Genomic DNA, 27,029 nt, shown 5'->3' on the forward strand with positions numbered 1-27,029 from the left:
GAGCATAAAAAGGCAAATATGTTTCTCTTTAAACGACTAAGAGAAGTGGGGAACCAGCTGCTTCAGTTCTCATCTGCCTTCCTCACCAAAAATTTTGGCATGCGAACATACACTCATGCTCATAAATTAAGGATAACGCTGATACATGATGAAAAAACGTTCTGGTTGGCGGTTTGCGGGTTTAAATCACCTCGGGGTATGACCATGCGGTGCATTTGACCTGCGGTCGTCGCACGGTGGCGCTGGCAGCAGTTCACATACGCATTGGTGTGTTGATGCATGTCAGAGTACGGTGCAGCGAGTAAGTGTGCGGACGTTTTCAGACGTGCTAATGGTGACTGTGTGTTGAAAATGGCTCAAAGAACACATATTTATGACGTTATGAGAGTTAGAATACTAAGGCAACTGGAGGCTGGTCAGACACAGCAGGTCGTAGCACGGGCCCTCCGTGTGCCACAGAGTTTGATCTCAAGATTATGGCAACGATTCCAGCAGACAGGAAACGTGTCCAGGCCCTATACAGTACGGGACGTCCACAGTGTACAAGATCACCATCAGTGCCCGCAGACGGCCACGGAGTACTGCAGGTAGCTTCACTCGGGACATTACCGCAACCACTGGAACAGTTGTCTCCAGACACACAGTCTACAGACGACTGAACAGACATGATTTATTCGCCCAGAGACCTGCAAGGTGCATTCCACTGGTCACAGGAGAGTCCGTAAAGCCTTGTGTTATGAACACAGTACATGGTCATTGGAACAGTGGTCCCAGGTTATGTTCACGGACGAGTCCTGGTATAGTCTGAACAGTGATTCTCGCCGGTTTTCATCTTGCGTGAACTAGGAACCATATACCAACCCCTTAATGCCGTTGAAAGGGGCCTGTATGGAGGTCGTAGTTTGATGGTGTGGGGTGGGATTATGACTGGTGCACGTACACCCCTGCATATCTTTTACAGAGGAACTGTAACAGGTCAGGTGTATCGGGACGTCATTTTTCACCAGCATGTCCGCTTTATCAGGGGTGCAGTGGGTCCCACCTTCCACCTTATGGATGATAATGCACGGCCCCACCGAGCTGCCATTGTGGAGGAGTATCTTGAAACAGAAGATATAAGGTGAATGGAGTGGCCTGCCTGTTCTCCAGACCTAAACCCCTTCGATAACGTCTGGGATTCTCTCGGTCGATGTATCGCTGCACGTCTTCAAACCCCTAGGACACTTCAGGAGCTCCGACATGCACTGGTGAAAGAATGGGAGGCTATATCCCAGCAGCTGGTCGATCACCTGATCCAGAGTATACCAACCCGTTGTGCGGCCTGTGTATGTGTGCGTGGTGATCATATCCCATATTGATGTCGGGGTACATGCGCAGGAAACAGTTGCGTTTTGTAGCACATGTGTTTCGGGACGGTTGTCTCAACTTACCACCAATACCGTGGACTTACAGATCTGTGTCGTGTGTGTTCCCTATGTGCCTATGCTATTAGCGCCAGTTTTGTGTAGTGTCACGTTGTGTGGCACCACATTCTGCAGTTATCCTTAATTTATGAGCAGGAGTGTATTTGTGCTCTTTTGTGCTGAAAAAGAGTAGCAGAGAGACAGTGTCAGGGGACGAGAGAGGAGACAATGCCTGTGGGAGTGAGAAGACAGAGACGGTGAGAGATAGAAAGTGGCAGTGAAAGAGAAAGAGAGATGAATGAAGGCAATGACAGTGGGAGCAAAGAGAGGTGATAGTGACGGTCAGTGAGAGATAGTGGCAGTGAAAGTAGAAGAGAGATGGACGAAGATAGCAGTCGTGTAAGCAAAAGAGAGGGAGACAGTGGAAATGAAAAATACAGGTGAGTGGAGACTATACATAGGCGTGGGGGTTCAGACACTCGAAGGCCAGTGAAGTTGAACAGTAGATATAGGGAAGGACGCATTTTGGACCGAAATTTTAAACACGTGAGTATAGGGGGAAAGTAAGTTGGACCACCAGAATTTTTGAGTTGCTTACGTATGGTGGAGACTGTGGCAGTGGGAAGGAAGGAAAGGCGAAAGAAGACAGCTTAAGCGAGAGAGGAGACAGTGGCAGTAGGACATACTGTAAATTAACGGGAGAAATAGTAGACAGTGGGAGCGACATATACAGACAGTGACAGTAAGATGCTGAACTTTAAGGCTTAATTACAAAGAGAGACCGTGTAAGACGATTTAAAATGTTCTGTATTAAAAGAGCGTGATTGTGTTCGCATGCCAAAACCTTTGGTGAGGAATTCAGAATGAAGATTGAGCCAGCTGATTCCGCACTGTTCTGTCACAGTCGTTTAGAGAGAAACATATTTGCCTTTTCCGTGGTCTGACAGGGACAATTCTCCGCTCGTGTATCTCAACTCGATATTTAGTAACACTCACAAGCTAGAAGTCTCTACTGTTGGTGCGGCTAGACAGTAAAAAGTAAAAATTTTAAATATGCTGGTGCTCGCTTCTGATGGGACCTATTAGTCAAACAAATCAAATAATACGCAACCTGAGACGGTTTATCTGTACAGTAATTACAATGGTTGCTCTGTGCCCTGCAGGTGAACTCTGCCTTTGCTAATAACTATTAATCTGAGTATAATGCATTTTAATAGTGGACTCGTTCATTTGTGAAGGTATACTGGAAAAAGCTTATTTATTCGTTCCTCCCAAAAACATACAGTTTTGTTATTTTCCATTCTCGTAGTACCATATTCATTTAATTTGTCTTCGTAACTCAAAACAGCACTCTGCCGTCAATGTTAGCTCCACAGTGACAGACGGGAATGTTTTTAATCAATGCCAACATCTAACAGCTCTACAGTCGAAGAGGCAATGTTGGCATTGCTGGAGGCTGCGAGGGTTGTCTCTCTCAACAAATCTGTCCTGGGGATAGGGACTTCTTCAATGTCCTAATCTTTGGTGCTGTCAGATATCCTCTAAAAAGCAGCTGGTATGTGCCCATGTAACACCATCACAGAATGAGACTGCTGTGCTTCGTTTCCCTAAATGCATATACTCTTGAATCTTCATGGCAAAATAAAACTGTATGCGGAACCAAAACTTGAACTCGGGACTTCGCCTTTTGCAGGAAAGTGTTCTACACTGAGCAACCCAAGTACAATTTACAACCCGTCCTCACAGCTTTCGTCTCCTAACTTCCAAACTTCACAGAAGTTCTCCAGCGAAACTTGTTGGACTAGCACTCCTAGAGGAAAGAATATTGCAGATATGTGACTTAGCCACAGCCTGGAGATGTTTCCGGATAGAGTAAAACTGTGTGTGGGACTGAGACTCGATCTCGGGACTTTAGCCTTACACCAGCAAGTGATCTGCCACTGAGCTACCCAAGCAATGGTCCTGAGTTCGAGTCTGGGTCAGGCACACAGTTTTAATCTACCAGGAAGTTTGACATCTGCGCACACTCCACTGCAGAGTGAAGATTTCATTCTGGAGTAATATTTTCTTATTCAGCAAGAGTGCTGATGACCATGCCACTGCACATCACATACTCACCACTCCATAGACCGATCAGAGACCTGAAGCTTGACGGCAAGCTTTTCGGAACATGTAGGCTATACCGTGGCATCACATTGTACCTTTCTTCTTCTACTGTTTCCGTCATTTAAGTAATTATAGACACCATACAATATTTTGCATTGTTCGAATCTTTATGGACAATGTTAAATCCAGTCAAGTAACAGTGGTCTTTCAAAGCCTTTAATCAGCATGATCTGCAACATTCTTTTCGCTCAATTCTGAGGAAAAGTAGAAAAGTATACTGTTATAATCGCAAGGAATGTAGTCCTGAGTGCAGTGTGATACCCCCAATAAAAACTTCGGCAGTATTACAGCTGCCATTATAACTTCTTGTTCAGTACTGTCGGTGAAGGTGACCAATTTTGAATGTCTGCAGGCAGGAGAGGTGCTGGCGATGCCGGTACCGGCCAGCTACAATGACGTGACGCAGCTGAAGGAGGTGCGCGACCACGTGGGACTGGTCTGGTACGACCGGCGCTTCTTCGTGCCGCGCTCCTGGCAGTCGCCCAACACCCGCGTGTGGCTGCGCTTCGGCAGTGCAACCTATGCCGCTGAAGTGGTGCGTAGCTCGCAGACATTTCATGTACTAGCTTCACAGACACAGCTTTAGTGGAGCCTATCGAAGAACTGTCATCCCTGTATGTGGGGAGTGGAGTAACTGAATTTCACAAGAGGGAAACAACGTACAAGACGACTCAGTTTCTTCGTTCACAAACAATCCCTCCACAATTTTATTGTGGGAGAATAGAAAGTATATTCTTGAGTAAGCTTCTTTAGGTATGATTTTACTCTTTTTTATCGTTACGTAGGTATTTATCTGGCGACGGCCAGCGTGGCCGAGCGGTTCTAGGAGCTTCAGTCTGGAACCACGCGACCGCTACGGTCGCAGGCTCGAATCCTGCCCCGGGCAAGGATGTGTGCGATGTCCTTAGGTTAGTTAGGTTTAAGTAGTTCTAAGTTCTAGGGGACTGATGACCTCAGATGTTAAGTCCCGTAGTGCTCAGAGCCATTTGAACAATTTTTATTTACTTGGCACAGTTTCATAGATTATACAATAAATGTTTGTATTATCTGTTGACTGTCGGAAGCTGACAACTGCCTGGTCGAAACCAGTTACACCACTGTGAAACGTTCATGTAATTCAGTCGTCAAAAAAAAAAAAAAAAAAAAAAAATCGGATGCATTTCATGAAGCCATTCAAAGACTCAGCAGACAAACTCAACGTCCCTCCATGCGAATGTAAACACAAGTGGTGTAATTCAGAACGTGATAGAACACTGGAATTCTGCTTCAGAGTCTGGAAACATTGGAATGGCCACCAAAGTCCAGAGAACTGGTGAAACTTCTTAGAAATGCAGAAGAAGACATCCATAGAACAAAGAGGAGTTAAGCGCGCGTCCCACTTCAACAGATTGGACGAAATTGATAATGACTTCAAACAGAACACACGAAATTTCTACAGGACTTTTAGGGAAGACCTAGCTAACTATATTACCCCCCCCCCACCCCCTCCAGTTATTTGTTTCCGTCATCCAGATGGAACGCTCGATTCATTCACAAATTCTAATTCTGATATGTTGAATCGTTAGGTCTATTTTACAGGAAACATGCAACTGTGAATCTGCTACATAAAAACTAAAGTTGGACAGATTTTCCTCAAACAAAGTTTTATTTCCACTGTCATGGTGAGATACTTTATCAAAATGTTACGCCTCAAAAGCAGCAAAGCGCCAGGAAAATGGTAACTGCTGAATTGCTCAACATCGGAGACAAACTCCTCGTTAACAGACTACAAGCCATCATTGTGAGTATATGAGGGATTCAAAAACTGCGTTCACTCACAAGGAGACAGGACAAATCCAAAAAATTAACGAGGAATTTCTGCTCTGCCGATCACCTGCAAAGTGTTCCATCATGCCCCCTTACCAGATTACAGTAACAGATGGAATGGAAGATGGGTGAATACTGAGCGGGTTTCCAAGAATGCCAATCTTGAGCAGAACAGAATTGCAATCTCATGATGATAGTGCGCACCACCAAGAGATTCACACAGTCACCACTTTTGTAGATGTAAAAGATCCTGTAATTCCTTGGTTCAAATGGCTCTAAGCAATATGGCACTTAGCCCGCATCTCGTGGTCGTGCGGTAGCGTTCTCGCTTCCCACGCCCGGGTTCGATTCCCGGCGGGGTCAGGGATTTTCTCTGCCTCGTGATGGCTGGGTGTTGTGTGCTGTCCTTAGGTTAGTTAGGTTTAAGTAGTTCTAAGTTCTAGGGGACTTATGGCCACAGCAGTTGAGTCCCATAGTTCTCAGAGCCATTTGAACCATTATGGCACTTAACATCTGAGGTCATCAGTCCCCTGGACTTATAACTACTTAAACCTAACTAATATAAGGACATCACATACATCCATGCCCCAGGCAGGATTCGAACCTGCGACCGTAGCAGCAGCGCGGTTCCGGACTGAAGCGCCTAGAACCCGGCCGCCTGGCACCGCTCTGTTTAATGCAATAACAATATAACTAGCTTAATCAAACAGACGTCAACAAATACAACCTTAATTGTAAATTTCATGGGCGAAACCTCTACATCTTATGATAGAAAAACTGACATAAGGCAACATGACTGGTTATCTACATTCATTTTCAATATGGCGCTAAATAAGAGCATCAAAATATGGAAGAACGAAATACTTGGAATATAAATATGGGAACAAGACTAAAACAGTTAGCATCAAACGTCTTGGATTTGTCCATGACCTAGCAATAATTACCACTGGAGCCTGATAGGCCCTAGAAAAGTTTTATGAGATCACCGTCAAAGCTGGCCTTCAAATTTCTTAGGAACACTCACAAGCTGGGGTAACATTGTGGCGGCAGCACCGTCCAACGCACGAAGGGCTGAACTACGGCACTGCCGACACAAGTAGGGGCAGCTGTACCGTTACGCGGAATTTCGGCAACGGTGCGTCGCACACCGGACCGCACGGGAACAAAGCTGCCAGCAGTGCGAACTAGTCGACGGGACGCGACACACGTCTCCCCAGTTCTTCCGCCGCGGACCACGTGCGTCGAGTCAACGTGACTCCGCCGTAAACGCGTACGCGCGGTCGCAAACGCAGTCGCCGTTCAATTGTCCTTCGTTTCCTCGCGGACGTTACGGCGCCTCGCTCGGTCCACGCGGTCGCGCCACGGCTCGTCACTGGAGTGTACACCCTCCGGGATCGGTGACCGAGCCGTGCCGCCAGTGCAACGCACCCGTATAGACGAACATCAGCGAAGATTGTTATGTGACATTTATTGTAGCTGTAGAAAAATAAATGTGTCCAGTCTCGAAACCGCTCTAGTCGTTTATTGCTAGAAAGCCTCTCCCTTGAGCATAGTGCGTGGGCGCGGCGATAAAGCCGGTTCACTGCACATGAGTAACTGTAAGCGGAGATACAACACGTTCCCGCTTCAACATCATTCAGGTTCAGAATTTCAACTTTGTCTCTACATCTTCTACTTCTGTAGCTCATTCACAGAGCATCATGCACGTCAGACGAGACGGGTATTACCATGAAGTGGGAAATACTTGCATGTGCGACGTAGGCCTACAGTGGAGAAGCTGTGTTGACCAAATTAATTTGCACATTTTCACTCATTGTTATCTTACAGAGTTTCTTTCTGGGGCAATGCACCTGAAATAAATAAAGTGTTTAGTCAGCAGAACTAGTGGGTAAGTTATTGAGTAAAGTACCATATGTCTTGCAAAATTCTTTTTAAGGATTTTGAATTCTTACACTCACTCAGTATGCATTTACTCTTTAATGGCTTTTACTGCTGATAGTAAATACCAGTTCCAGCTAAACTATGATGTACAAATCACAATACAACACACGAATTTAATTTTCATGTTGATTTTGCCATCTTGTCTAGTGTTTACCTAACATAAAACAATGAACTGGGATTCTTCACGAGCTTAAAAAATTAAAAACTTATCTCACTAGCCAACCAATTCCCCTACGAATTATCTACAATATCTAGATTCAAGAAATGGCAATTTTTGTTAAATACATGGCAAGAAGTAATGTTTGTTGTAAAGATGTGTGATGAGTCGCATTGCTAATAGAACCTAGTATGTACAGCAACATTAGGATGTCCATTAGTCCAGTTTTTCCATGATGGTCCCGTTTTTCTCCAAAATGTCCCGCCGTTCCGAAAGTTTTTTGGAGACTCTCAAATGTCCCGTTTTTTTGTGATTCTGACTGGTAAAGTACTTTACGCTAGCAATTTGCTGTGTAAATACACTCTACGACAAAAAAAGTAAGCGATACATCCTGAAAAAATTATCCGCATTGAATGGAAATCGGTAGATGTGATACACATGTACAGCACCCAAATCATTACAATTTCAGAAAAAAACCTAAGTTTTACCCATGAGAAAGAGCTTCACAAATTGAGCAAGCAATAACGCATTAGCCGGCCGGTGTGGACGAGCGGTTCTAGGCGCTTCAGTCAGGAACCGCGCGACCGCTACAGTCGCAGGTTCGAATCCTGCCTCGGGCATGGATGTGTGTGATGTCCTTAGGTTAGTTAGGTTTAAGTAGTTTTAAGTTCTAGGGGACTGATGACCACAGAAGTTAAGTCCCATAGTGCTCAGAGCCATTTGGACCAGAGCCAATAACGCATTAGTCCATCTCTGGCCCACATGCACATAATTCAACGTGTTGATCCACCTCTGGCCCACGTGCACACAATTATTCAGTTGGGTATTGCTTGATACAGTTGTTTGACGTCCTCCTGAGGGATATTGTGCCAAATTCTGTCCAACTGGTACGTTACAGTGTCAAAATCGCGGGATGGTTGGTAGGCCCAGCCCATAATACTCCAACCATTCTCAACTGGGAAGAGATCTGGTGGCCTTGCTGACCAAGGTAGGATTTGGTTGGCCTGGAATCTTGTTGACTGGAGTAGAATTGTCTTCAGTGATGAGTCTCTGATGACCAGTGAAGACATGTCTGGAGGTGCCCCAGACGGCGGTGGGATACCAACATGACTGTCGCCTATCATATGGCCTGAAAACCAGGAGTTATGGTCTAGGGTGCCATTTCTTTCCATAGCTGGACCCTTTTGGTTGCCATCTGCAGCATCCTTACAGCACAGTGGTACTTCAATGATATTCTGTGTCCCATTTAGTTGCCTTTCATGACAAGTCATCCTGGGCTTATATTTCAGCAATATGACATCTGCCCACACTCGGGAAAACTTTCTACTGCTTGTCTTCAAGCTTTCCATACGCTATCTTGGCCTGCAAGATCACCGAATCTCACTCAAATTGGGAACGTTTGGTGCATTATGGACAGGACCCTCCTGGCAGATTGGAATGTTGACAATCTAGTACTCCAATCTGACAAAATTTGGCATGGTATCCCTCATGAGGACATCAAACTACACTATCAATCAATGCCCAGCTCAATAGTTGCTTGCATATGGGCCGTAGATGGACCAAAACATTACTGATTGCTCAATTTGTGACGCTCTTTCTCTTGAGCAAAATGTACCTATTTTCTGAAATTCTAATAATCTGTGTGTCTGTACATGTACATCACATCTACCAGTTTCCATCCCATTCAGATAATTTCTTGGTGGTGCATTTTTCCCTTAAGAGTCTATATACATTAGCATGTACCACTCGTACAACTTGCTCTATAATCTTTGTTTAGTGACTGCTAATGTTTTGCACTGTTGGTAGTAACGATTCATGTTAAATTGTATTTGGCTGGTTTAGATAGCGAGAATTTCCATCTCCATTCTTGTAAGCGGCCTGAAGATATTATTGTGGACGTGGAACAATTTTAAATCTGTGGAGTCACTGTCATATCATGACAAATAAAAAATGTAATTTTAACAGAAATATAAAAAAGGAAACTTCCTTTTATCAGTGGTAACAGAGAAACTGTAGAATTATGTGTGTTTTACTTTCTGAACTTCTTGTGATTAAGATGAAAAAAAAAGAAACACCAGAGGGGAAGTTGAAACAGTCAAGGCCTTGCTGATTGTCAAAACACACTTGACTGAGTTATCATAAGCTCACTTCTATTACAAACTGTCAAAAGGAAAACACACTTAGTGATAAAATACATAAAAGTGGAAAGTAGATCGACAGTACAGTAGAATAAATGTTAAAAGTCATTTGTGATCACCTGAGTGCATGGTAGTAAGGTAAACATTCATGTCCATTATTGCTTTTGTTGTGGTCTTCAGTCCAGTGACTAATTTCCAACAGCTCTCCATGCTACTCTATCCTGTGCAAGCATCTTCATCTCCGAATAACTACCGTATTCATCCCTTGGTCTCCCTGTATCATTTTTAGCCACCACACTTTCCTCCGATACTAAATTAGTGATACAGTGATGTCACAGAACATGTCCCATCAAACAATCCCTTTTTTTACTCAAGTTGTGCCACAGATATCTTCCCTCCCAACTCTGTTCAGTACCTCCTCATTAGTTACATGGTCCAGCGATTTGACCTTCGGCATTCTTCAGTAGCACCATCCTTCAAAAGCCTCTGATGTCTTCTAGGTTTTTCAGAAAATGTCCTTTGTATCTCAGCCATCATCAGTTATTTTATTGCCCAAATAACAAAGTCATCTGCTACTTTTAGTGCCTTATTTCCTAATCTAATTTCCTCAGCATCACCCATTTTAACTTCATTGCTGTCTATTCCATTCAACTCCTCTTCCTAGTTATCTGCTGTCTCTGACAAAATTACATTGCATTGGCAAACCTCAAAGCTTTTATTTCTTCTCTCTGAAATTTAATTCTTGCACCAAATTTTTCTTTGGTTTCCTTTATTGGTTGCTCAAGGTATAGGTTGAATAACAGTGGGGATATGCTACAATCCTGTCTCTCTCCCTTCTCAACCAGTTCTTCCCTTTCATGCCCCTCCACTCTTACAATTGCTGTCTGCTTTCTGTACAACCTGTAAATAGCCTTTCGCCCCCTGTATTTTAACTCTGCTAACTTCACAATTTCAAAGAGAGTATTCCAGTCAACATTGTCAAAAGCTTTCTCTAAGTCTACAAATGCTATGAATGTAGGTTTCATTTTTCTTAACCCATCTTCTAAAATAAGTTGTATAGTCAGTATTTCCTCACATGTTCATACATTTCTCACAGATCCAATGCAGTCTTCCCCAGTCATCTTCTGCTAGTTTTTCCATTCTTTTGTAAAGAATACATGTCAGTATTTTGCCTTTTACCAAAGAGGATACCATCATCATTTAAACATACAGTAGTGATTCATGCCCTCGTGAAAAATTACGGTTTTAATTTCACCTTGCTTTCAGTACAAGCACAGCTAGGCCATTTTGGTAGATGTTACAAGGCCAGATCAGTCAATTATATAGATTGTAATTATTGAAAAGGCTGCAGCCCCTCTTGAGGAACCACACATTTGTCTCGCCTCTCAACAGATACCACTATGTTATGGTTGCACCCATGGTATGGCTGTCTGTATCACTGAGGTATGCAAGCCACATCACCATAGCGAGGCCCATGGTTCATGGGGGAGGGGTCTATGTCCATTACATTTTGGGAATAAAATTTATGTCATGTTTCATTCCTGAATTGTCCCAGGTCTTTTTCTAAATTTTTTAAAATTCCCAACTACTAATAAAAATGAAATGGATGCCCTAAGCAATGTAATGCCCTAAGCTATCAAAGCAATGGAACAAACACTGAGGTGACAAAAGTCATGGGACAGTAATACACACTCACACAGCTGGCAGTAGTATCGTGTACACAAGGTATAAAAGGACAGGGCCTTGATGGAACCGTTATTTGTACTCAGGTGATTCAAATCAAAATGTGTCCAACGTAATTATAGCCACATGACAGAAATTAACAGACTCTAAATGTGGTATGGTAGTAGGAGCTAGACACATGGGACATTCAGTTTCAGACATCTTACAGAATTCAGTATTCTGAGATCCACAGTGTAAAGATTGTGCCAAGACTACCAAATTTAAGGCATTACCTCTCACCACAGACAATGCAGAGGCTGACAGCCTTCACTTAAGGGCAGAGAGCAACAGTGCTTGAATAGAGCTGTCAGTGCTGATAGACAAGCAACACTCTGAAATAAATGCAGACATCAATATGGGATGTATGACGAGCTTATTCATTAGGACAGTGTGGCGAAATTTGGTATTAATGGGCTATTGCAGCAGGCGATCAATGTGAAGGCTCTTGCTAACAAAACAACATTGCCTCCAGCACCTCTTCTGAGCTCGTGACCATATCGGTCAAACCCTAGATGAGTGGAAAACCATAGCCTGGTTAGATGAGTCCCAATTTCAGTCGATGAGAGCTGATGGTAGGGTTCAAGTGTGTCACAGACCCAATGAAGTCTTGGACCCAAGTTGTCAACAAGGAATTTTTATGGATGACAATGTACCAAGTCATCAGTTGTTCACAACTGAATTGAAGAACATTCTGGACAATTCAAGTGAATGATTTGGCCACCCTGATCATCTGACAGGAATCTCATTAAATATTTATAGGACATGACTGAGAGATCAGTTTGTGCACAAAATTCTGCACTGGCAAGACTTTTGCAATTATGGATGGCTATAGAGACAGCATGGCTCAATATTTCTGCAAGGTATTTCCAATGACTTGTTGAGTCCATAGCATGTCAATTTTCTGCACTATGCCAGATGAAAGGAGGTCCAACATGATATTAGGAGGTATCCCATGACTCTTGACATAATAGCCCAGTCAGCAAAGACCAAAAAATGTCATCTGGGAAAAAATATTGATGTACCACAAACTTTTGTACAGGAGTAGGTGGGAGTGTCACAAACAACATACTAAAAATTCTGACCAGTGGGTTGTGAGCATGGATAGACGGTGTGTGCAAATGTCACTTTTTTGTGTTTTTCTTGACTGTCTCACAAACTGTAGCTTCTAGCAAAAATAATTCTTAGTACAAAATTAAACTACATTAAATTTCCTACAAAAACAGGTCCCATCCATTTTCTCTGTAAGACTAATAGTTTCTGCATTGCAGTGATGGCAAAATTGCAGATTATTAAAAACAGTATTTAAATGGTATAAAATTAACATTTATTGTTAAGTGTAGTGAGTTAAGAACAAATATTATATATGTGTACCACATCTAAATACAGCACAATGGTACTAGGGGGTAAACTGTGGTCTGGGATTGTAACAGGGTGGAAAGTTGGGGATAGATGTTAGAAGTGTGAGGGAAGGTAGATCACCAAATTGTGGCCGCATACTTCCCTCCTTCATACACGTGTAAAATAAAGAGTGGGCACGTGATTCCCAATGCTCTCTACATCACTATGTCACAAAAAGCAGCTACAGGGTTCTCACAAGTGTTTTAACAATACATTTAATACAGATGTGAGTTGCTAACAATACAAACACAAGATAAGCATATGGACAGATTCTATGTAAATCTGTGTACACTGTTCGGCACTGCTACAGGGGAAATTGATTCTTAGTCATCCTCTATGGCAGTCATAGCTTTCTTCTGGGACAGGTGACTTCTTCCACCATGACATTGCTTGCTTTCCTGTTTATAGACAGATTATATTTCCCCAATATTTCCTGTCCAGTTCTCCTATGTAAGTAGACAAAATAACTTCACTGAGATTGTGTTTATAGTGGAGTTATTTTCCATTTATTACGTGAGTACTTATTTGCAGTTGTTAAGTGAGCTTTTATGTCAAATACATTCCTATAAAGAATGGTTGAGAAGTGCCTAATTAGTAAGTGTGATGTTGTTCAGTGACACATGTAACACTGGCAGGAAAGGGATCAGATTGTTAAATGTGGCATATTGCTCCTGTCTGTCACTGACAGCATATTGTAAAGTCACATAACAATGTTGTAGTCACTTGGTGGTGAATTAATTAATGACCAGAAACTTACTGTACTTCTCTCCCATTAATAGTGTTACCAGTAGACTTCAAAACCTTTCCATTCAGGAACTGCTGGCACTCACAGAGTAGACTGCACTGAGTGGAACTACTTACCATGTCTTCAACATTTCACTAACCCAAGCTAGTGTATTCAGGCTATGAAAAAACATTGCACCCCTTCCTTCAGAAGTACCAACAGTTAACTAAATTTCTTCAAAGACTCTTTCCAGTAACATAAATGATTGTGTTTACCAACGAGACCACATCTCATATGAAAATTTCTTCATTGATGATTTTATATCTTATTTAGATGGAATTATATTCACATTTCTGCTGCATTTATATATGATAATCATTTAGTCTGCCTAGTTGAGAAGGGACTGTCTTTTAATTTTACAGTAAATTGTCTTCAGCATGTAAGGTGTGTTTTTTTTTCCCTAATGCAAATAGCTCATCAACCTGATAAAATTTAGACAACCACAGATATTCTTTAACAGTTATGTTGTGTAACATTAAAATATATCACTTTCAACTACTTTATATTTAGATGCCAATCAGTAACTGGCAAGAAATTGCAAGAATTATTACAGTTCTAAATTTCCACATTCACTTTAACATCAAACTTCTCTTCAATCTAAAATGATAATTGGGAAGTCTCACAGATATGTATGCAAGGTGAAGTCTGTGTGAAGATATCAATTACTTGAATGACAGCCAAGATCAGATCTGAAGTCAAGTAATCAAACAAAACTATTCTCCTCATTGTTCAGAATTCATCACTTTAGAAAAAGTTAATGTTTTCAGTGACATAACAGTACCCAAACCTAATTTAGGCACTTTTCACAATTTGGAAACAACTTTTTCAGTGTTCAATTGTGCATGAATTCACAAAATTGTCTTGTCCATTATTAACTTCAAAATTGGCCGCAGTAGTCACCACCAGATTATAGTAGATCCATCCTTCCAGTATAGCATCAGTCAGATCCTTTTAAAGATTATCTTGCAAAAAGTCCAAATTCAGTAACTTCATTATAGTTCAGCATTACAATTACTATGCTAATCATTAGATGTAGTTGACCCACATGTAGTTAACATTCAGTTTATTTTACAAACATTGATGACTTACAATGGTCACACAAGCCCAAGACATTACATAGAACTGATACAGTTTCATATATTCATTTCCAACATTAATTTTTAACATTGTACAAAGGTGATGCTGACAATGCCAATCTGATGTTCTCACCACCGTGGACCATCAGCACTCTCATGATTAGGGACCTGCACTGCCGATTTGCTGTATTGGTGGAACACCAATGGAACATCTGCCAGGATCTCCTCCATGCAACATGAAACAGGCACAAAACACTAACATTTCAGTATACTCATCATATAAATGAATTTACATAATTAAAGCATATAATGTTATGGATTACCTGATACCACTCAAACATAAAATAAGGACAGTGCTGCTTACTAAATCTGGAGCACCGCATGTGTCAATATGTCTGATAGAATGGTACTGATCATCTTTACACACAGAAAAGTAATCTTCTGTAATGCATTGCTTGACTTGTGATGAAATATCTGGAGCTCCACAATACATAAGTGGCTTACTTATGTTACAGAGGGAGCCAGTTTAAGACTCTGGGCTTCCTCAGTCTTTGGGAGAGCTATTGTTGGGGTGGTGCATTTGATACCCTCAAGTTGTGAAAACTATTCCAGCCATTGATAGTGGAGACAATGAAATCAACACTGTAAAATGTATATTCACAGTATGTTACACTTGTGGAAGGCTCTTCAGTGTGGTAGACAGCTGCAGCTGTTGAGCTTTTTTCCACAACATCTCATTTAACAACTGCAAAGAAGTACTCATTTAATAAACTGAATATAATTCCACAGTACAAATACAAGGTCAGTAAAGTACTTTGTCTACTCACATAAGAGAATTGGATAGGAAATGCTGAAGCATATAGTATGTCTCTAAACTGAAAAGTGAGCAGCACTCACATTTGGTGAAGTTGCCTTTCCTGGAGGAATGCTACAGCTGCCATACAGGATGAATAATAATCAATTTCCCTCTAGCATTGTGAAACAATGTGCAGAGAGGAAAGCAGATTTTGTACATATGCATTTCTTGTGTTAATATTATTAATAATTCATATCAATATTCCATGCTGCATTAACACACTCTGTGGAAATTAGACACCCCCAGGCCTCCCTGCACGCTGCTTTGCCACTGATGCATAATGCAAACTATTGAAGGATCATTATAACTTTGTGAAACACCCTGCAGTACTTTTTGTGATGCAGTACAGCACAAAGAATGGGGTACTGCCTACTCACTCTTCTGTTTGCAGGCCTATGAAGGAGAGGAGCACATGATCACAACCCAGTGACCTATCTTCCCTCCTGCTTCTAAGCTCCACCTCTACCTTTCCACCTTATTACACCCCCAGAACACAATTATCCCTTAATACCATTTTACTGCAGGTAGATGTGTTACAACATTTACTATTTGTTCTTAACTCACATTATTTAACAATATAAATTAATTTTATACCATTAAAACAATATTTCTAATAATCGGCATTTTTTCCATCACCTGCAATATGGAAACTATTAGTCCTACAGGAAAAATCAGTAGGATCTTTTTGTAGGAAATTTAATGTAGTTTAATTTTGTACTGGGAAACAGTTTTGCTAGAAGTCACAATTTTTGATAGTCAAGAAAAACTCACACACCACCTATCAGGATGTTTAGTATGATATTCATTACACTCCCTCTACCATTGTACAAAAATTTGCATCTACACATATTTGTCCCATCATTTACCTTTGTCAACTGGACTATAGTAACTTTTTACTACAACTGAGATTCCAGCAGCTTTTCTCAGCTTCCTTTCTAACTTACCAGATTACATTTAGCCAGCACAAGTGTGATTAACATGAAGCAGTATAGTGACAGTTTACTGTTAATACAGCACACAGATGAAGTTTCTGCAATTTTATCAATGTACACTTTGAGTCACTCCACATACTTGAATGTTCTTCTTCTTGATGGGATCCACAGAACATTAAGAATGTGGAAATACAAAGTTGTCCATTGCTATTGTCATCATTTTTACTTCCTAAAACATGTTCGCTTATTCTTGAGAGCTTCCCCATCTCCACCTTTATACACAGGGACTACCTTACTTCTTTTTAGGTGTTCAGGGAATATTCATTCTTCCATAGCTGAATTCTCAAGAAACCTCAGTGATCACATCAACCCTGTTTAATTATCAGAGTAAATATATTATTTAGTCACTCAGATTATGCAATATTATTGTTATTTGTGTTTAATTTGCTGGGAACATGAAAAGACATCCAGTCAGACAGGGCTGATATTTGGGCTTTCTTTCCTATACATTTGCTAGGATTTATGGATTTGTCTACTATCTCAACATAATGCTGATTAAAAAGATAACTGACTTCATTTGGATCTCTGAATTATTTTCCTTCTGTCTTCAGTAATAAGTTATCACTGTCTGCCCTACTTATGAATGATTCAAGGATTTTATATAAAGAAGGGCAGTACAAATGGTCACAAGTATGTTTGACACTTGGGGCAGCGTCATGAAATTGCTGAAAAACCTAAACTGCAACACTCTTCAAGGATCTTGAAACTTTCAGCACAGAACAGGAGCATGTAGAGGAACTACGGCTCAAGTTTAAAAGAGTAGTTGACCATGCACTAGACAGATATGTCCCCAGTAACAAAGTTAGCAATTTGAAGGGGGGAGGGGGGGGGGGGGAGGGCAGCTCTCCATGGTACACAGTCACCGTAAAGAAATTTCTAAAGAAACAGAGACTACTGCACAATAAGTGTAAAACTAAGAATACGGCTATACATAGAGAGAAACTAAAAGAAATGCATCTGGCTGTTGAGAGAGCAGTGCATGAAGCCTTCAATGACTACTGTAGCAGAGTACTGTCAAATGATTTTTCACCAAACCCAAAGAAATTCTATTCACATGTAAAGGCTGTTAGTGGCATGAAAGTTAGTGTCCAGTCACTCACGAATGAGACAAGAACTGAAACTGAGAGTAGCAAAGCAAAACCTGAAATGCTTAACTCCATTTGCAAATGTTCCTTTACAAACAAAAACCAGGAGAATTGTTCCAGTTTAATACATGTACCACTTAAAAGGTGATGAAATATAGTGAGATGGCAAAAGTCATAGGATACTGATATGCACATATACAGAGGACAGTAATGACATGTACACAAGGTATAAAAGGGCAGTGTATTGGTGGAGCTGTCATTTTTACTCATGTGAGTCATGTGAAAAGGTTTCCAATGTGATTATCGCCACTCAGTGGGAATTAACAGACTTAGAATATGGAATGGTAGTTGGAGCTAGACACAGGAGACATTCCATTTTGGAAATCTTTAGGGAATTCAGTATTCTGAGATCCACAGTATCAAGAGTGTACTGAGAATACCAAATTTCAGGCATTACTTCTCAAAATGGACAATGCAGTGGCCGACAGCCTTCACTTAATGACTAAGAGCAGCAGCACTTGTGTACAGTTGTCAGTGCTAACAGATAAACAACACTGCATAAAATAACTGCAGAAATCAATGTGGGACACAAATGAATGTATCCGTATGGACAGTGCAGTGAAATGTGGCATTAATGGGTATGGTAGCAGATGACCCACATGGATGCCTTTTCTAACAGCATAACATCACCTACAGCACCTTTTAAGGGGTTGTGACAATATTGCTTGGACCCTAGATGACTGGAAAACCATGGCTGGTCAGATGAGTCCCAATTTCAGTTGGTAAGAGCTGATGGCAGGGTTTGAGTGTGATGCAGACTCCATCTAGCCATGGAACCAAGTTGTCAACATGGCACTATACAAGCTGGTGGTGGCTCCATAATGGTGTGGTGTGTGTTTCCATGGAACGGACTGGATTCCAATCATTGATTGGAAATTGTTATGTTCAGATACTTGGAGACCATTTGCAGCCATTCATGGACTTCATGTTCACAAACTATGATGTCATGTCACTGGCCCAGAATTGTTCGTCATGGTTTGAGGAACATACTGGTCAATTCAGAAAACATGAAACTTCCTGGCAGATTAAAACTGTGTGCTGGACTGAGACTTGAACTCGGGACCTTTGCCTTTCGCAGGCAAGTGGTGTGAAGATGGGTCATGAATGGTGCTTGGGTAGCTCAGTTGATAGAGTACTTGCCCACAAAAGGCAAAGGTCCCGAGTTCAAATCTCGGTCCGACACACAGTTTTAATCTGCCAGGAAGTTTCATATCAGCGCACACTCTGCTGCAGAGTGAAAATCTCATTCTGGAATTCAGCAAACAGTTTAGCTACCCAGATCACCCAACGTGAATTCCATCGAACATTAATGGGATGTAATAGAGAGATCAGTTCATGCACAACATCCTACACCAGCAACACTTTCACAGTTATGGCCTATGGATGGCTATAGGGGCAGCACGGCTGAGTATTTGTGCAGGGGCTTCCAGCGACTTGTTGAGTCCATGCTATGTTGATTTGCTGCACTATCGTGGGCAAAAGGAGGTCTGACATGAGGCTAGCAGGTATCCCATGAATTGGTCACCTCAGTGTACGTATTAGTGTCAGTTGTGTTGGGAAACAGCTGAAATCATTAAAATTGAACAAAGCTCCAAGATACAATGAAATTCCTGTCAGATTACACAGTGAATTTGTAGCTGAATTAGCCTTATCTTTAAGTACAGTCTATCACAGATCCATTGAACAAAAACAGTGCCCAACAGTTGGAAGAAAGCACATGCCATGTCCATTTAAAAGAAGAACTCACATTTACACATGTGACATACTGAAAGCTTTGGATCAAGGCAGTCAGATAGATGCAGTATTGTCTGATTTCTGATAAGCATTTGACTCAGTACCATATATACACTTATTGTCAAAAGTACCATCATATGGGGTATCAAGTGTAATTGGTGACTGGATTGAGGATTTTTTGGTAGGGAGGCTGTATCATGACATTTTGGATGGAGAGTCATTGTCAGATGTAGAAGTGACTCCACGTGTGCTCATGGAAGTGTGCTGGGACCCTCCTGTCCATGTTGTATATTAATGGCCTTGCAGACAACGTTAAAAGAAATCTCAGAGTTTTTGTATATGATGCAGTTATCTGTAATGAAATAGTGTCTGAAAAAAGCTGCTTAAATATTAATTCAGACCTAGATAAGATTTTTGAGTAGTGCAAATATTGTCAACTTGCTTTAAATGTCCAGAAATGTAAAACTGTGCACTTACCAAAATGAAAACATAATGTTCTATAAATATAATATCATTGAGTCATAATTGGAATCTGTAAACTCAAGCTAATACCTGGGTGTGGGAGAGTGCTATTTTTCTCAAGTGTGTGAGACCTATATCAAATAGGACTAACAGGGGATGTTGAACATATACAGAGAACAGCAGCGTGAATGGTTGTAGAGTTTTTTACCCATGGGAGAGTGTAACAGAAATACTGAAGAAACTGAGTTGGCAGACTCTTGAAGATAGACATAAACTACACCAAGAAAGCCTACTTATAAAGATTCAGGAACTGGCTTAAATGATGACTCCAGGAACATACTGCAACTTTCTACACTCCTGGAAATGGAAAAAAGAACACATTGACACCGGTGTGTCAGACCCACCATACTTGCTCCGGACACTGCGAGAGGGCTGTACAAGCAATGATCACACGCACGGCACAGCGGACACACCAGGAACCGCGGTGTTGGCCGTCGAATGGCGCTAGCTGCACAGCATTTGTGCACCGCCGCCGTCAGTGTCAGCCAGTTTGCCGTGGCATACGGAGCTCCATCGCAGTCTTTAACACTGGTAGCATGCCGCGACATCGTGGACGTGAACCGTATGTGCAGTTGACGGACTTTGAGCGAGGGCGTATAGTGGGCATGCGGGAGGCCGGGTGGACGTACCGCCGAATTGCTCAACACGTGGGGCGTGAGGTCTCCACAGTACATCGATGTTGTCGCCAGTGGTCGGCGGAAGGTGCACGTGCCCGTCGACCTGGGACCGGACCGCAGCGACGCACGGATGCACGCCAAGACCGTAGGATCCTACGCAGTGCCGTAGGGGACCGCACCGCCACTTCCCAGCAAATTAGGGATACTGTTGCTCCTGGGGTATCGGCGAGGACCATTCGCAACCGTCTCCATGAAGCTGGGCTACGGTCCCGCACACCGTTAGGCCATCTTCCGCTCGCGCCCCAACATCGTACAGCCCGCCTCCAGTGGTGTCGCGACAGACGTGAATGGAGGGACGAATGGAGACGTGTCGTCTTCAGCGATGAGAGTCGCTTCTGCCTTGGTGCCAATGATGGTCGTATGCGTGTTTGGCGCCGTGCAGGTGAGCGCCACAATCAGGACTGCATACGACCGAGGCACACAGGGCCAACACCCGGCATCATGGTCTGGGGAGCGATCTCCTACACTGGCCGTACACCACTGGTGATCGTCGAGGGGACACTGAATAGTGCACGGTACATCCAAACCGTCATCGAACCCATCGTTCTACCATTCCTAGACCGGCAAGGGAACTTGCTGTTCCAACAGGACAATGCACGTCCGCATGTATCCCGTGCCACCCAACGTGCTCTAGAAGGTGTAAGTCAACTACCCTGGCCAGCAAGATCTCCGGATCTGTCCCCCATTGAGCATGTTTGGGACTGGATGAAGCATCGTCTCACGCGGTCTACACGTCCAGCACGAACGCTGGTCCAACTGAGGCGCCAGGTGGAAATGGCATGGCAAGCCGTTCCACAGGACTACATCCAGCATCTCTACGATCGTCTCCATGGGAGAATAGCAGCCTGCATTGCTGTGAAAGGTGGATATACACTGTACTAGTGCCGACATTGTGCATGCTCTGTTGCCTGTGTCTATGTGCCTGTGGTTCTGTCAGTGTGATCATGTGATGTATCTGACCCCAGGAATGTGTCAATAAAGTTTCCCCTTCCTGGGACAATGAATTCACGGTGTTCTTATTTCAATTTCCAGGAGTGTATGTATTGCTCACTTAGGGATTGTGAGGAGGAGATTAGATTACATACAGCGTGCTTAGATGCACTTAAATGGTCATTTTTCCTGTGCTCCATATGTGAATTGAAAGGGGAGAAGTCCTAATAATTGGTATAATGGGACATACCCTCTGCATGCCCTTCACAGTGGTTGGAAGAGTATAGATGTAGACAGATGTCAACCATGCCACAAAAGCCTACCAACAATGTTTCAAAAACCAGTATTAAGTGAGAAATCAAGGAATATACCACTGCCTCTTACATGTGGCATGACTCCTACAGGGACTGCAGTGATAAGATAGGCTAATTACAGCACACACAGAGGCACTTCAGCAGGCATTCGTTTTATACTCCATACATAAATGAATAGGCAAGAAACCTTACTCTTTGCTATGTGTTACACAGTAGTTTGAAGAGCAAGGATGTAATATAGATCTAGATCAAAAGGCGGAAAACTAACAGCACAGTTTCAAAACACATGACTATAATAGCAGAGTAGATGCACAGCTTTAGATCTGTTTCAGCACCATGGAAAACTAAATCTAGATCTGGGTTCCATCTAATCAGTGATAATACCTAGTCACATGTGGCTGGCCTGCTAGGTGAGTGCCTGCAAAATGAGGACACCATGCATATAGAGAGGCCAGTTCACCATAAATGAATGTGTTTGGTATGCACTGGACCAGTGGATTAAAATTCAGACATTGGCATAATTGACCATAACTGACATCCAGCAGGCACTTGTCCTGCAGTAGAATAGATTTCTGAACACCATGTAGAATTTCTCAGTCCATAGTATGGGAAAACACTCTGCATATCACACTACCGTGTAACAGGATCACACCGTGCAATAATGTTGTCTGTGCCAGTGGCAGAGGTACATCACACACAGTAAGTCCCACCCCTATCCAGTTTTCTAGTGTATCTCATATCCACATCACAATGCCACATATCACAATTTTAACATGGTGTATTTAGTGCAAACATTACTACTATGCCTTGTGTAATGTCATGAATCACTGATATTTCTCTAATGATGAATATCAGGACATACATCTTGATATATCTTAAGTCCAATGATTAGCTAGTGATATTATTAGACACATAAATTATATTTCTCAATAAAATCAAAATCTTTAAAACTCTAGTAAATGTTCAACATTAAGGAAGTTGCTAAAATGTATATACGATCCATGTGTTATGATTTTATTCACACATTTAGTCCAAATGAAACAATAACCTCTTAATAGTGCATAGTACTTGTGATATAATTTTTCATAAGCTCAGCTTTTCTTACATGTGGTGATACCATATAAAGTCTGAGAAGAAACTGTCACTATAATTAAATATTGATTGGTTATGTTCTAAGACTGCCAAGAAATTGTTATTTGAGTGACACTTCCTAAGTGCTTAAACTAATCCACCATTGTATTTAAAAGCTGAAATATACAAATTTTCAAATAAATTTTACTTACTTACTCACTGGTCATACCGGACTCGAGAGTCCATTACCGCAGCAACATATTTTTGCCATCTGTCCCGGTCTTGGGCTATTTCCTTCCATTCACCTTCAATACCTAGGTTCCTCAAATCAGCCTTCACATTGTCCTCCCATCTACACCTCGGTCTCCCCACAGGATGTTTTCCCTCTAGGTGCCCTACCAGTACTCTGCACGCTGCCCTGCCCTCGTCCATTCGAGCTACGTGACCCACCCATCGCAGCCTACGTGATTTAATAATACTGATTATGTCAGGGCTTGAATAGAGTTTGTGAACCTCTTCATTATGCAGTTTTCACCACTCTCCACTAATGTCATCCCTTTTTGCTCCGAAAATTTTCCTCAAAATTTTGTTTTCAAATACTCGAAACGGCTTTTCATTTTGCACAGTGAGAGACCAAGTCTCACACCCATACAGCATAACTGGTAGAATAATAGTTTTGTATATTCTAATCTTTAAATTCCTAGACAATATCCATGATGAAAGTAATCTATTCAGTGAGAAGTAGCACGCATTTCCCGCCCATAATCTCTTCTTCAGTTCGGATTCAATCTCATTTCTCGAAGTGATGTCCACTCATAGATACTTAAATGTGTTCACTTTTTCAAACTGCATGTCTCCAACTCTTAACATTTCCTGATCTACTGCTGTTGGCATTCTAGTAATAACCAGGTATTTAGTTTTGTCTTCACTTATCCTTAGACCTACATCTTCACTAGCCTTGATTAACGCATTTGCATTTGCTGTTACAGATTCTTTGCTATCACTAATGATGTTTAGATCATCTGCATACCCTAATATATTAATATTTCCATTTAACTCCACACCCTCTGAATTATCTGCTGCCATTCGCACAATATATTCTAGGAAATAAATTTTACTTGCAGTTCTTAAGTAATTGTCAGAGTATATATTAGTATTTTTCTCTTTTCATGTAGTGGGTGAATGGCAACAAGGTGATGGAACATGATATTGGCCATCTACCATTCCAATCTGAAGTCACATCTGTCATTATCTATGGAGGAAACAATCTAGTTACAGTTGCAGTGAGCAATTTGCTTAATAATGTAACTATTCCACAAGGCTCATTTACAACACTGGAGACGTAAGTACACAAGCCTGTAAAAATAAATAGAACATTATCTTCAGTCAAAACTCACATTTAATTTATATTTAAATAGTAACTACACACATTAAATGATTCCTTCTGGTCTGTATATTTCATCACAAATATGAATTTTCAAGAATTTTCTGCATCTACACATATACTTCACAAGCCACTGTATAATGCATAGCGAACGGTACCCCATACCACTACTATTCATTTCCTTTCCTGCACCATTTGCAGATAGAGTGAGGGAAAAATGACAGTTTATATGTCTCCATATGAGTCCTCACTTCTTGAATCTTATCCTAATTTGTCCTTACACAGACTTTATGTTGACGGCAGTAAGATTGTTCTTCAGTCAACTTCAAATGCTAGTTCTCTAAATTTTCTCAGTTGTCTTCCCTCCAGTGATTTCAATTTGAGTTCTTGAAGCATCTCCATAACATGTGCATGTTGTTTGAACCTACCAGTAACAATTCTGAAAGTATAAAGCATAACTCTGAGCAAATAGGCTGCATTACCACAGAGACTTATCTGTAACAAGCTATTTCATTATGGTGTATTAACAGTCAGCTAGAACAAAACTGCTGTATCCTGTTTGTGCTTACACGTAAAGTAGTATAAATGAATGTAACATTGTTACTGGGGAAAAAGAGAAAAAACTGCTGCTTCATTAGCTATTTGAAACAGCTGCTGATTATCTGTTACAAATAGTTAAATATTTAGAAGAACAAAACACACACACACACACACACACACACACCATATGGCACTACCATATAAAAACATATGCTTATTTGAATGCAATGTTGTGTCAAAATTTCAAAGCTTTCAGTGAGAATCTTAAAGAGAGTTAATATTTTAAACAAATGAACACATGCATCTACATAAATAAATATGTCATAGTTCATTTGTTAAAATCTTAAATCTCCAAACTCTGAATTTGTAATAACAATTAACAATGATTGGTGTCAGAGAGAATGGGGAATAGTAGATGTACAGAGGGTTGGATGGAAATGAACACAGAAAGTGGAAAAGAGGAGATGAGATGGACAGAGACAAGAGGGAGAAGGAGATCAGGTTGTATATCCAGTTCCTATTCATATTACAAATGTGTGTTTTCTCTTTTCTTTCTTTTAGATTTAACCATTCTAAGCCATAGCAACACGTGGCCATGAACAGCTAGTAAGTGTATGAAAAATTAAGACAATTTCTGTACAAAAATAAAAGTCCAGTTTAAGATTCTTTATTTTAGTACAACAGTCTCAAGCAAGTTTCCAGCAGCCATTAGGGAAGAAACTTGGAACCACCTGAAATCCATTTTTGTATCTGTCTTAGCATCTCCTCCTCTAAAAATTTTACTGGTTTCTGTATCTGTAGATACTCTTCAGTTCATTGATAATAGCTGCTAAAGGATATCTAAAATATTTATGTTTTCTTCCTTCTATTATTATTTTGTGAAATTTCTTCAATTAAAATTCATTACAACCTTCCACGTGTACAGGTTCATCTATGGTTGACACTACAGTGAAAGCCCTTCAGTAATCAGATGAAGGCCTGATGATGAAGCAGTGCTTCAAAATGTGTGTTGACAAATGAAATAATAGCTTAAAAACCAAATATATGCCTGTAGAATATTTTTAAATTACTTAATGAAGCAGGATATTTCCACCAGAGATGGATACAGGACAACAAAAACCTGAAATGACAGAAAATATTATTACCTAACATATGACAAGAGATTAGTATTGAATGCTTCCATCATGTACAGTAATGCATGGTCCACATCTGCTTGTGATGCTTTCCTATAGGCTACTCCACATTTTTGGTCACATTGTTCCAGTGCTACACCAATCTGATATGCAGTTTCTTAAGGGTCAGATGTGGTAATATCATCTACAAAGCACATCACTTAAGAAGCATCCCACATATTCTTTATAGAATACAATTTCATAGAATGTGTAGGCCATCAGGTTTAGGCAAAATCTTCACACCCAGTATCTCAGAAACTCAGTCTCTTCTGCTGGCAGGAGCAATATCTATGGAGACAATGTCGGAACCCACTACACCATGGAAAAGCCAAAGACATTCACCCACTGTATGAGAGCAATACCATTCTGCTGTAGCCACCTCTGCTGTAAAGCTGTACTGCACTTTGCGGTGGTTTGCAAAATATGGATGTAGATGTAGACGTACACCATTATTACTGCATTGATTACACTACATGCAGCCAAATGAAGTTGCTCACTCTGTCACACAGGATGCCTCTTAGCCCAAAAGGTCTGGCCATTCACACAGGGCGGGATTACTGAAAGCTCCAACATTAGGCATTTAATGGGGCCCATTACGGATATGGCTGCAAAGGAGAGGATGGAATCCAATGTGCTCTCTGTGTGCATACCAGGAGGAGTCATTCCAGATGTGGAATGGGTGCTTCCAGATGCCGTGAAGAGCACAGAGTACAGCCAACTGCAGGTGATGCCTCATGTTGGAACTAATTATGTGTTTCACGTTGTATCACAACAAATTCTCTTTGGTTTTGGGCTGCTAACTGAAGTAGTAAAAACTGCCAATCTCGATTGCAAGATGAAGGTAGAACTCAGCATCTGTAGCATTATTGACTGAACTGACTGTGGTCCTTCAGTACAGAGTTGAATGGAATGTCTGAATCAGAGACTCAAATGGTTCTGCAACTTTGTAGATGGCAGATTCCTTGACTTGCACCATAGTGTGATGGGTTTTCATATTCCACTAATTACATCAGGGATCCACTACACGCAGGCAGTGGCTCCACAGGTAGCGGGGGCTGGTGTGTGTGGGGGGGGGGAGGGGGGGGGTAGATTAGAGGGTCT

The 27,029-nt window shown here is 41.4% G+C and overlaps 1 protein-coding gene across 1 annotated transcript in view; it reads left to right on the top strand.

Annotated features, from left to right (window-relative positions):
- Positions 1 to 27,029, top strand: part of LOC126249979 (beta-glucuronidase-like) — a 126,740-nt gene that overhangs the window by 30,535 nt on the left and 69,176 nt on the right. Inside the window, exons 3-4 of the mRNA XM_049951521.1 lie at positions 3,922 to 4,104; positions 24,008 to 24,174. Coding sequence (XP_049807478.1) covers positions 3,922 to 4,104; positions 24,008 to 24,174 — 350 coding nt within the window. The remainder of the gene's footprint in view (positions 1 to 3,921; positions 4,105 to 24,007; positions 24,175 to 27,029) is intronic.

The sequence above is a fragment of the Schistocerca nitens genome, chromosome 1 (genome assembly GCF_023898315.1).
Source record: "Schistocerca nitens isolate TAMUIC-IGC-003100 chromosome 1, iqSchNite1.1, whole genome shotgun sequence".
NCBI classification, from domain to species: Eukaryota; Metazoa; Arthropoda; class Insecta; order Orthoptera; family Acrididae; genus Schistocerca; species Schistocerca nitens.